Source organism: Trachurus trachurus (assembly GCF_905171665.1).
Source record: "Trachurus trachurus genome assembly, chromosome: 17".
NCBI classification, from domain to species: Eukaryota; Metazoa; Chordata; class Actinopteri; order Carangiformes; family Carangidae; genus Trachurus; species Trachurus trachurus.
Window position 1 is genome coordinate 16,476,339 of NC_139900.1, and position 13,520 is coordinate 16,489,858.

Here is a 13,520-nt window from a genome sequence, read left to right on the forward strand (position 1 = left end):
GTGCCTTCTGCACTGTGTTTTGAAATGAAATTCTGATCAGCCAAGGATTTGACCTAAAGTACTTGATGAAGATGAAAGACAATGATGATGATGATGAAGGGTAAAGGCAAATGTCAAAATAATCTACATAACTTTATCAGGTCTGTTTACGCCCTAGCCAACTCTTAGAATTCATACTGTATGTATACATTTTTCATGCAGTGGATGCAACAAAGAAGAAACTGCTCAAGTGTAAACATATTTGTTGAATTTCGAATCCCACTCTAATTCGGCGTGAGCACCAGATGTTGAAGATGTTGCAGAGACAACAACTGAAGCACCAAAGCGACAAACAGGGTTCGAACGTTAAGCGATTTAAGATGTGCTGGCAGTCATACGGAGAGAAGCATTAGGGCATATAGTAAACATGCAGTGCTTAGAAATGTCTCTCTGTTAATTAGCTGATGTTGACAGGCTGCTGAGGTGTGGAAAAAAAGGAAAGGGGAATAGATACACTAAGGAAAACTGTAAATACTCAGATGCAGTGAGGTGTGTGCACTACGGTGTGTAGATGAACACTAGCGATACTGATAATGCACAGACGAGGGCAATTAAAACAAACAAACAAAAAATTAACCTTGCCTCTAAGGGATGTTATTTCTCTGTGGAAATTATGTGTGTGTTCACGTGGTTAAATGTAAAATATAAGGTTTGATTTTCATAACCATGACCGGTCAGCAGCACTATTAAATTTACAGTATGCAGCAGCATCCCCAGTCGACAATCCTGTCACATTAGGTGGGCTGGAAACGAGGAGACACTCATCACCTGACGTGTGTGGCAGCAACTTGAGCAGTAAGCAGCTGGTTGAAAGCCAGCAACACATTTTTGGGAGATTCACCCAAAACAATTGGCTGAGCAGGCGCTATTTTATTGTTGCGTTGAATACTGTAATTAGGGAACTGTCAGTCAAATCTCGAGAGAATAGAAGAACACAATGCATCATGGGGTGGGGGATTACTTCACTAATGTTGGAGATGTGAAGGTTGAAGTAATAAACCTATGAATAGGATCCCTTATCAAGGTTTTATTTCCTCTCCACTTCAAATTGCTTATTTGATGATTAGGGCTGTAAGCGTCTCTGATCTTTTGTTTACTTTAACCACTTATGTTAATTGCATTTGGTTTTTCCAGAGATAGCCAGTGACAAAACTGACTCTTCTGCCCACAGCAGTTTTAATGAGCCCCCAGCTGCCACCGCTGTAGCAGCGACACAAAGTAACTGTGTTGAAACGCTTTGCTGTGTTCGGCTCTACAAAAATCTATCCCCTCGAGTGAGCCCTTGTTCAGAATGCTAGGTCGGCAGGATATAGGGCTTTCATTTTAGATACAAAACTTACACACAATCGTTTGTGTGTGTGTGTGTGTGTGTGTGTGTGTGTGTGTGTGTGTGTGTGTGTGTGTGTGTGTGTGTGTGTGTGTGTGTGTGTGTGTGTGTGTGTGTGTGTGTGTGTGTGTGTGTGTGTGTGTGTGTCCCTCCAGGCTCCTTCCCCTCATCAGTCAGCGCCAGGGGAGTGCTTAAAACACGACTCAATCACGGCTATCATAAAGCCCTGAGAGATGACTGTCAGTCAGTGTCATTGTGTAAAGGAAGGTAGAATGCTGTTTACATCCATTGACGCCTGCTACCTGAGGTCATTTCTTCTTTAACTCGCTTCCTTTTCATTAATGCATTACAAAGGAGTACATGCTTTTGGCATATCACATATCATCCATGGTGTAACAGTATATAAGTACTGGACAAAATAGGAAATGAATATAAATGAAACATGTGAGAGCAATCAGTACATACCTCCACCTAGACACAACAATCCCCTCTATATCTAAACTGCACAGTTTATTGTGTCTCAAAACACAACTGAATACATTTTTTCACACCAATTATTGTATTTATGGTGCTTCGTACTATTTTATGTACCAACTGTTGGATTACATTTGTGGTACAAAGGTAAAAACAAAAAAACACAGTATTCTTCACATGGTGAAATTTAAGTGTGTTATAAAGATACATTCATCTTGTTACATGGATATCAGGAAAAAGTTCAGGGGTTATGAACCAAAGAGACACATTGGGCACAAAAAATCTCCACAGCAGATTCATTTTGTTATAAAGTAGGGGTTGCTATGTCATGCTAAAAGTACTAACAATGGTAACATTACTTCCCATCCCTTAAAAAACTCCCCCAGCATCAATGCTTGGACAATAGACGACCATGAATTTGGTAGGTGGAGCTTCTAAATGAGCACTGAAGGGACAAGTGTATTTGTATTTGCCGTTAAATTCAAATATCAACAGTCTTTTTTTCAGCGCTGCTTCCTCTACCTTTAATTAACGGAGAAATAAACATACAGTATGGGGTCAAAATGTGTGACAGAAAACTAACCACAGGTTAATGTGAGCTCTAAGTATGAAGGTGGACTCACCTCTTCCTGCGCTGTAATGTTGCAACTTGTCACTGTACACTGCCTCCTTGGTGTATGCCCTTTTCCTGTGGGAGTAATGATTATTGAAAGAGCGAGAAGAGAGAGAGAGGGGTGACAGGATGAAAGGAAGTGTAAACGAGGCCTTATTACTGTTCATGGTTCTCTGTATGGCCTGAAAATGACGTGGCTGAAATTGAATCAGTTGCAAAGGGTTAGCAATGGTAAATGAAGTTTATGAAAATGAGCTGATTTTTAATTAGACCTTGATAGGATCTCTCTGCTTTTCATCTGTCTCCTCTGCCTCAGCATCAAAAAGAGCCTGGCCCTTTTGATGAACACTTTGCTTGCTCAAAGTTGCAAACAGCACTGCAGAAAATTCGACTTTCATATATCTAAAGCGGAGCAAGATAGGAATGTGACAATGTGACAAACTGCAATATTAAATTGACTTGACTTGAGTAAGTTAACAGGGCAAAGTCGTAATTGTTAAGTTCTCTATGGAATTGAATATTCAATTCCTCGTATGTCAAATGGGCCTTCTTTCCTGCCAGATGCCTGCTATTAATAAATCCTCTGTATAAATATGTGTAAGAAGCTGACATGCAGTATGTTCCTAGGTGTAACGAGGGGCTTCTGCTGTATTGATAATGCAGTTTTAATTTTACAGCCCATTTCACAAATATAGCTGTGCTGAGTTTTATTTTAACATATGATATTTTCTGCCATGTACTTATAGACGATTAGATTGATAGATGATTGATGATGATTAAATTCTGGGGAAATCCATCTTAATGTGACAGAAATTCCTCTTCAGTCAATGTTGCTATACAGTATGTCTTCCAATAATTATAAGCAAATACAAGCAGGACATCATTATGTCCTTTTATAGTTGTTATATGATGTCATTAAATGGACATGAGATATTTTACTGTCAGGGAGAAAAAGTTGGGAGACTGAGAAGGGGAAAATGTAGCAGCAGTTTCTGCATGTATTACAAGAGACTGAGGAAGGAAAATGTGGTTACCTGCTGCACACGATGGAGATGGCAACAAGGGAAACAATAAAGACCACTCCTGCTGCAGCTGACCCAGCAATCAGTGGAAGCTGTTCCCTCAGCTCCGACTTGAAGTCATCTGTATTGCACAAAGAGAAAGACAGACAGGCAGACATTGAGAATGGCTTAGGTAAGACTTAAAGGACCATGGCTGTGTGTATTTGGAGGAGTGTATATGTGAGTGTGTGCTTGGGGGGTAAAGGGAGAGACAGAGGGAAGAAGAGGCAGAGCACAATGGTTAGACTGGTTGTACTGATGGATAAAGAAAACTTATAGATCTCTCTGCTGAGAGGTTGTGACTGAAATCCACTGAGCTTTAGCGAGACTTACTGACAGACTGTGTTTGATAAACTAGCAGGAAGACAGAGAGTGAGAGAGTAGCAGAAAACTGATGGTTGGAAAAAATGAGGAGGACCTCTCAAACTTCCCCACCTCACCTGTCAGAAATGAATGAACCAAAAAAAAAATGCACCTTGGAATGTTTTTTTTTTTTCAGGTGTTGAAAAGGGAGTCATCCACTGCCAATCACACATACAGCACAAACATGTTTTATGTGCATATCCAGGGCAAGCTGCCAGTAGTTCAAAGGACAGCTCAAATGCCCGCCTAAAACCACGACACAGCAGAATCCTCAGTCATCTTTGTGCGTCCCTGCCTTCCCATGACTTTGGCACCAGCAAACACTGTGGTTAAAGCAATGCACGATTTAGCATGCTGCAGGCAAATCAGCAGCTTCTAAATTCAATCCCCCGTGTAGAATGGGCCTATTGGATTAAAGTGATAAAGGGAGAACTAATGCATCTTCGGAACAGTGCAAGAGCTGGGATATATGAGGAAACTCAATGTGACAGGAATTGCTCACTCTTTTAACTTGCAGGTTTATCAAGTATGTTTCAAGCAAACAGTGTGAATGACGTTCCAGCTACTCAGTGAGTCTTCCTGTTCTCTTTTGATGCATATTACTGTAGGTGCAAAACAGAGGTCCAGATCACATCTCCCGCTCACCCATATGAGAATGGTGATTTTTTTCCCTCCTCACAGCCATAAAAATCACACAGCTACCTGTTCCGGCGGTAAACAGGCTCCTATTTCAATCAGTTAGTTCTTGAAGCTTCAGCCCATTAGATGAATGGAGAACAGTGACATCAGTCACCTTACTGATGGACAAACCACTTCTTTTTCCATCATACCCATCAATCAAGTCTGCTCCGCTTGTGAGTCTGCATGTTTTGCGCGTACAGAGGTGGCAGACGGATGCCTTGTGGAGGTGTATGAAAACGTGCCGACGGGAAGACTTGAGGGATTTAAATGTTTTGAGACAAGATGTGGAGGCAGAGTGGTGTCTGGGTGGCGCATTCAGGAGACAATAGAGCGCCACGTTGGAGGGAAGAGGGGCCTGGTGCAGGGGGCAGGAGGTGGAGCCGTGGGTGTGATTGTCGTTAGTTCTCTGGCGTCTGCTGCTAATTGGCTTGACGAATGTTGTGTTATGGCAGCAAGCCAACGGCTGAAACCATAAACAGTGTTTGTGTGTGGCGCGCATGCACGTACATGCGTGCGTTCACATGTGTTTGGGGGAGCAATCATTTTCAAATGTCTGAAGGAGCAAAGGAGCCGTGACTGTGCCGCTACATCTGCTCCGCACAGGTAAATAGCCATCGTGATCATCTTCATCATCATTATATTCCCTCCCATTTTCCCCTCCCTCAAGATCATCACCGATTCATTCATTGTAATCTTCATTAACGCAATGTGATGTGGAAATGTCACCCTTGTCTTTGATACATTATTAACTGTGGCTGCACATGGATAGCAGGCTCATAGTCCAGCTCGGCACAGTGAGGCAGCACTTGAGAAAATCTTGTGAATGTTACACATACCAAGTCAAATGTTAAATCCATCCAGACTGACTCACACTGTGTTCATTTCAGCACTGAATTCACTTCCTGGCAAGGCTATGAAGGAGTGCTTCATGAGGAAGTGATATGCAACGCCGCCTTCACCATCTCCCTACACACACACACACAACTCCTTGCACTTCCACCAAAAAACATAGTTTCACAACCTTGCCAGTGTGGCAGGTGTTGGGGCCCCTTTTCAGCCCCTTTCCTCTTCGACAATCCAAGCCCCTCCTCCACATGGCAAAAAATGTATCTCATCAACTACTAATCACAGCTATGCATTCTGGGACAGCTCTCCAGCAACAGAAGGGCCGGGTGAAAAACCAATTAGCTAAGCATTTTGGATCAAACACAGTTAGTTGCACAAACAAAAGACACTCAGCGTTTTACATATTCAAAGCACCCACACACACACACACACACACACACACACACACACTCCAACCTGACTGTGAAGGAAATTAATTTAGCTGTTGAAATAGAAGTGCAATCAAACATCACGGTTCCCTTCGATCTCCCCTACTAATAATGATAATAATAACTCCACAACAAATTCAAAAAGAGACAAGAGTGTTTGAAAGAGTTTGGGTGTATGTGAGGAAAAAAAAAAAAAAAGGAGAAGAAGAAGGATGGAGAGAGACTGAGAGAGCTGTTTCTCCTGGCTCGGCGATCCTTACCATCTGTGAGGGTTTGGAAGCACATCTTGCTGCTGTATTTGCCAAAGCCAGCCACAGTCCGCGCCCGCACCTGCACTACGTAGACGGTACCCGGCCTGAGGCCCTCCACGCGCGCAGTGTTAGTTTGGCTCCGCAGGATGGTGGAGTTAATCTCTGCGTGGTCCTGAAAAGAGCAACGGACACACGGAGCAGGTGAGAGATGACTTACTGAGAGGATGTCAGCAAGTGTTAAACCACAGAGTTAAGACAATTGTGGTAAAACAAGATCCGGCAGTAACAGGAGTTCAACAGACAAACAACAAACAAGCTTATAAAACATTGTATATTCAGGAAATAGTACAGGCAATGTGGTCCAGTTGAAGGAAATTAGTTTAGCTTGTATATTTTCGTAGTTGTAAACCAGAGATAGTGGAAATATAGTGCACTTCTGATAAATTACACTGACAGAGGACAGATGAAAACAACAGATAGAGTGGATGCATAACAGACAGTACACAACACTTAGGGACAGACAAACATTTTTTACATTAGGTTGAAGATTCAGTCTATATCAAAGCTTCAGTCAATTCAGAATCTTAAATACAATTTTGTGCAGCATGCACACTTATATACACACACACACAGAAAGGACACATAAACAAGAGCACTGAATGCATAAACGCAAAACATCCACCATCCACTCAATAACACACATACACAATGTGGTAATTAAAGGCAATCATTTTTGCAAATTACAAACACCAGTAGCTACTTCTTAACAGTAATAGAATTACATTGCGTGTTTGTCTCTTCAGATGAGTTTGAACATTGCATCCACTTGTTTTGTTGTCTAAACTAGGTTGCTTTTTAAATATGACGCTAGGCCAAGCCCACCCATGGAAAGCACTTTACTTTTTCATTAAAGGGAATGCTATAAACATATCCTCTGTGTAATCACTGTTTGTTGGAGTTTTCTGTTGAAGTATTTGCCCTCTTTTTTCATGCACTGTTCTAACCAAAAACTTTCATTTTCACCCTTGTAGACGTGCATGTGTGTGCATGGGCGTACAATATGAATATATGCATTTGTTCATGCATATATTATGAAAATGTCTGGGTTGGACCACGGGACCTGCCCTCTGGATCTCCGAATCTCAGTCACTCTCCCTCCAGGCTCAGGAGAGTCAGTCAGGCAGTCTGCTGCAGTGTAGTTTGGGGCTTGCTGGAGGTATCTGCTATGAGGAATCAGTAATTACTTAGGCCTGTCACCTTCCCATAACCCAGAGTGAATATGACAGCCAGAAAATAAGACTACACTACACCCACCTACACTACACCCACTGCTGCAGGCTGCTGATAGCTAGATGCAGACATCCTATAGAGGGGGAGGTGGGGTGTGGTTGAAAGTGAAGGGGCCAAATTCCCTGTGTCAGTGAAACAGTGTAAATAAGGACTGTTTTTTCAAGCTTGGTAAACACACTATTGTCTAACACTGGACTACATTTTATAATACATGTATGAATAAAAAAATACGAGTTGACAACAGTGCAGAGTGGAAAAAGTAGATAGGCAAAAAGGCAAGAAGGAAGCGAGGGGGGGAGGAGGAGGAGGAGGTTGGAAGATGATGGCAGGAAGCGATAAGAAACTCCAGGCAGAAGCAACCCACATCGAAATCATTATCCAATCTGATTGGTGTAATTGAATCATTCCGGTTGCTCCGTCATTGAGCAGATGAAGTAAACACAGCTATGAAATCTGCCCCCGCGTCCCTACACACACACATACACACAAACTCGCACACACATAATGATGTGTGCAATCACATTAGCTCTTATTGGACACTCCGGGCTTGATGAAGACAAATGTTTGGGCTTGGGATGGGAGAGCATCGCACCGACAAGCTTTTATTCTATCTCTGAGAGGAAAGAGATGTTTATAAATGGAACACTGGATGTAACTGGTTTAGGGAGTTTAATCATTTCACAGCCTTTTTGTCCATTAGATCACACATTGTCATTTCTCCAATGTGCTGCTTACAAACACTCAAAAATCACAAAACCTTGTGTCAAAGCAGCAACTTGTGAATTTCAAAGAGCTGCAGAAGACATGCCCTCCCTGACCCCCCATCCCTTGGAGAGACTGGGGCCGTAGTCACCTATTCATCTGGTGTAAGACATGCTTGAGTGTGCATGGACCACTTGGGGTCAGGATTTTCCTAGTCCTGCCATCAGTCACTCAGAATTTCTCAGGACCACACCCCCATCTGTTTGAATGGAGGACAGGTGAGCAGACAGATGGCAAAATGCCAATGGGGGGAGAATCCCTTGAGGGAGCACCAGCTAGGAATGGCCCTTTCATGCTGCCACTCAAATGGGGATTATGTGACACACACACACACACACACACACACACACACACACACACACACACACACACACACACACACACACACACACACACACACACACACACACACACACATCTGCCACTTAAAAATGAGTTGGCATTTGGCACTCGAGCAGGTTAGGGGATAGCCAATAAAAGGCCATGCCAGGAGGGACTTCCAGCCACGAGAGGTCCTCTCCTGCTGCCAGTCAAATGGGGATTAGGAGGACCACACCCTAACTTGCTAAATAAAGACAAAGTTGCAGGTGGGAAGGCAGATGGCAGAGCAGCCAATCAAAAGCTTTGCCAGGGGTGACAGACAGGAAGCACTGCAGGGAATTTACTCTCTGCAATAGTCAGTAAAAAACACTGAAACAAACTTAGCTTGGACGGTCATCTTAATTAGTACCGTTTATTACCCTCAGTCTCCAGATGCTTTGAATGCTCTGAGTGATGGTGAAGCACACACATCATTTACATTTACTACAGTAGGGAGTTATAATAAATCATTCTGCTCCCTTCTGTAAAAAAAGATGTGCTTGCTATATGTAATAACCCACTGTACCCCACCCACCTGGCTACTTGGCCTTGGGACCACACTGGTCTTATTTTGATATATTTAATTTGACCTCATTTTAGAGGATCGGCTACAGTTAACAGATTTACAACATTAGCTCTGGATGGACCTATTATAATCACACTGCTGCATAGCTGAAGGTCAAATACTTGGATTCTTTTTCATTTCTCTCTCTTTTTTAAACTTGTTAAAACTTTCAATTTGTTTTTCCTAATTGCCAATTTCCTATCAATTGCCATTACACTGCCAGAGGATTGTAGAGAGAGATCTGTTTGAATTTCCTCTCTTTGCCACTTTTCCCCTTATTTCCTCTGGTTTTTTGGGTGAGTTTTTCAGTCAAAACCCATTACTGTTGTTGGCCTGTAAAGGCCACCGAGACATTATATGTGATATTGGACTATAAAAATAAACTTGACTTAACTTGACTTGACTTGACATGTGTGTGTGAGTGTGTGCACCTATGTTTGTGTGTCTGTGTTTTTCAAAAACTGCCAAGTACCCAAAATGGACAGCATGGCCACCTGGCACAAAGACAGACATGATGGGATACCATGTGTCCTCTTCACAGGCTCACACACTTGCATGCATGCAAATAACGGACACAAAAAGGGAAAGGGGGGAGGTGTGTATGAGGGAGAACAGTCTAATATTATATTTGTAAAGTGGAAATGAAAAAAAGAAATCTCTCCCATTAATACTACTGATTAAAATGTATCGCCTGAGGTAAAAAAAGAAAATGGAGAGAAACAATGTAAATCTCAGAGACTAGATGGGTTTTATTTCCAAATGCAAATGATTACCATAACCTAATTAATTCTAATCTAATGGTAAAGAAAATGGTAATTATTTTGTATGGAAATACAATGGTGATAAAATCTAATATTAAACACCATTAAAGCCTCTTAAGCGTTTTGGGAAATAACAGGAAATAAGATTGAGACAAATTAAATCACCTCAAAGATACAAAAACACAATGATCTCCCTCTCATTGAGATTCTGCAAAGCTACATGCTAAACAATTGAAAGTGCGGTGCACTAAAAGAGGGGTAAGAGGAGGCAAAAATTTTGAAGGGAAATGTATTTGCTTCAGCTCTTTTGGTTTGTTTTTCTTATTCTTTGCTGCAATCTCCTTTTGAGATGACTCTTTGTACTCATTCCATTCACCTGGAGACTGACGAGGAGGACTGAGGGAGCAGGGCGGGAGACAAACAAAGAGAGGGAGAGAGAGAGAAGAAGAGAGTCTGAAGGAAGAAATGTGAATACCCTTGCTAGGGGACTGGGGGAGCGCTGCACAAGTCCCGCTTTTCACAGGTTCCATTAAAAATCATTAAAAGTCTGTACAACATCTGTGTGTGTCAACAGAAGTGTTGTGGTCGACTCTGAAAGCTGGCAGCGAGAGAAGAAAAGAATAATAAATACTTTCTCCTGGCTTCTCTTCTGAGGAATTGCTAATTGCATGTAAATAAAAGGGTGATTTCAGAGTGCCAAAAATGCAGATGGTGCTATGGTCAGTGCGCTACAGATTCTGGTGACATGCTGTAAAGTTGAATTTCTGCAGCATAACAGTACTGCTGTCATCTAGAACTGAACCTGAACTGCTGCTGACACCTCCACACAAACACTGCCAGAAGCTCTCTCTCTTTCTCTCCATCTCTCTCTCTCATACACACACACACACACACACACACACACACACACACATATAGACACACATGCACACACACTCTCTCGCTCTCTGACACCAACACACACAGAGCCATCAGTAACCAGAGCCAGTGGCTGCTCTGCCCCAGCCTTAATGGAGGGCCTGACCTCCGCTATGCTGAGTTATTTCCACCCTCCCCAAATTTTCAGGCAACCAGAGGAAAAATGGTATCAGAAAAATGGAGAGAACAGGAGCATGGCATCCTACTTTTTCCTCTGAAAACCTTTAACTCATTTCATCATGCTTCCCAATTTACAGGGTCCTGGGATCACTTATTTTATAATCAGAAGGTGGGTTGAAGAGGGGTGAGAGGCTTGTAGCAGCACTCAGCTCAGCCTGTAGGGTGAAATTGTCAAAGTTTCTTTTAGGGACATTTATCTCTGAAGCCTAAACTATAACTGTTGATATAAGATTGGGATTTTATTACTTCTGACAATATCACACAACAACATTACAGCAAGCGCTGTGGATATTAAACAAACATATATTTACAATTATGTTGATACAGAGTTTACTGGGACAATGGTTTAAAATATAGAGTAACCAATGTCTTGTATTCAAAGAGCAAAATTAAGTTTTATTACCTTACAGATCTCTTGTAAAGCATTGTTGCACTGATTCATGGATCTTTGGTTCAGTTATGACCTTTTGTACTAACAGAATTGGTCCACAGCCTTGTTATTAAGTGACTCACTTTGGAGACCATCATCTAATGTCACTCTGCCCTATCTCCCTATTTCATTCAGTTCCTACTGTCAGCTGGCCAATAAAGGCAATCATACTGGAAAACAATTTCGACATCTCTATAAAAAAAATGTGAGCCTGCCCTGTCTCTGGGAATTACATTTGTGGCCAAAACTATAGCATCATTACAAGGCATGTGGAAAGAAAAGCAGATCTTCCTTCCTTTGTATGATTACCCTGAGGTATTATTCAACACAAAGTGTGACAATGCCACACTGCTGGAGAAGTTGCCATTGTAAATGGGTATATGAGGCTTCCTGCGAGATGGAGTGTACAGAGAGACAGCTCTCTGCTGTGCTAAGAACTAGCTGGCTGTGCCAGGCACGCTGAGACAATCAACTCCAGAACCATAACAGTGTGACTACGCTCAGATTAATGCAAGCATCAGTGAGATGCATATAAAAGACGGTGAGTAGAGCAGGGACATTTTTATACAAAAAGGCAGTTTTTTTATTACTGTATTATCCATAGCACTGTGTAAGGCTGGAAGTATGCACGGGCCTGTGTGACAGACATGGTGAGTCATCCCCCATAATTGCCTTTTATGATTAAAATGCCACATCATCACTTCATGCTTGAGGTGGAACCTCCAGATTTTCTGGACCTCTCAGGTATTCAGGGAATCAATGAGGAGCGGGGCAGAGCTGACCTGGATGTGTGCAGTTCAATTCCCTGCTTCTCCATATGCAACAAGGAGACTAACATGCATGCAAGTAACCTGAGCTGAAGTGTGTGACACAGAAAATTTATGTGCATAATACATTTTAAGGTATAGAGATTACACACATCCTTTGTTCTTTTCTTATTTTGCCAACGTCGTGAACCATTTTCCTCATTTTAAGACAGTGACAAAAACGTCTTTGGTGACACTTTAGAGAACAGCAGCTGGCTGAAGGAAAAGTCTGCTTAGAGCCCATAAAGAGCCTTGTCAGGTCCAAAATAAAGTGTGAAAAGAGGACCACCAATGTGGAAATCTCATCTCCACAGCGCAGTGTGCCACAAAGCAATCACTCTGACTCACCTTCTGTGTCTTACTCACACTCACACGGTGGTACATTTCCAGATAGACAGTAACGCATACAGGGGGAATATGAAGGTACACCAAGACAGAGGTAGGTAGGGTAGAGTGTAACCTCTCTGTCACCTGAATCATCCCAGTGCAATTAGCAATCTTGTCCTCGTTAATTCATTAATTTGTGATTACGCTGTGCTCATCTATTTGTGTGAGGACACGCTACATAAACATCAATAGGATTAGGTTTCATTGATATTCATGAGCTAATGGGAGGCTGTATAAGTGTTATTTACACGACATTAAGCTGTCTGGCAGATAAGGTTTCTCAGGGCCATGGCAATCGGATTCAATTTCATGACCTGTGCAATGCCAGAGGGAAAAACAGCGAGCAATGCTGCTATTATTGGATAACTGAGTTTCCAACTGCAAACATCATTTAAAAACATGATTGTTGTCCTCTCTGATAGAGAATGCTAAATATGACAGCCTCTATTCTTAGGTGGGGTTGTGAATATTGATCCGGGAACCTTAGCTGAAATGAGTTTGGGTGAAATAAATAACTCAACAGAAAAAGAAAAAACATTTATAAAGCTCTATTGATTTGTATCTTTTATCTGGAAAGCCTAACATGGGTGAAGGTGCACCAGGCCTCTGCAAAAGTCTTAGCTTAAGATGACAAAGACCGAGGGGAAAAAAATGTGCATGACCAACCTTGCTGTACCTATCGATCACTTTAGGAGGACAAACAAGGGCCCAAACAAAAAGCTGGAGCCTCCGATCTCTCGGTATCATTATGTCCCAGGCCTTGGGAAAAGGCCTACAGGTCAATACTGGAGCAGCATAGGCACTTTGGGGTAGGGTTGGGGACTTAATAAAGCAGACATATTGTGTGTGAGCAGACGGGTCGATGTGACTCCCCCCCCAGACGCAATGCATTTTCACAGCGGGACAGGTTGCTGCACTGTGCAGAGTGGGCCTGGAGCAGAGGTCAACCTATTCACTTCATCAGCAGCGGAAACCAAA

General features: G+C 42.3%; 1 protein-coding gene across 1 annotated transcript in view; it reads right to left on the reverse strand.

Moving 5' to 3' along the window:
- Positions 1-13,520, reverse strand: part of ephb1 (EPH receptor B1) — a gene marked incomplete at its 3' end in the record, with an annotated part of 149,638 nt that overhangs the window by 21,530 nt on the left and 114,588 nt on the right. The window contains exons 7-9 of the mRNA XM_083991707.1: positions 6,093-6,255; positions 3,488-3,596; positions 2,464-2,528 (exon numbers count right to left, since the gene is read on the reverse strand). Of these exons, the coding sequence (XP_083847833.1) occupies positions 2,464-2,528; positions 3,488-3,596; positions 6,093-6,255 (337 nt within the window). The remainder of the gene's footprint in view (positions 1-2,463; positions 2,529-3,487; positions 3,597-6,092; positions 6,256-13,520) is intronic.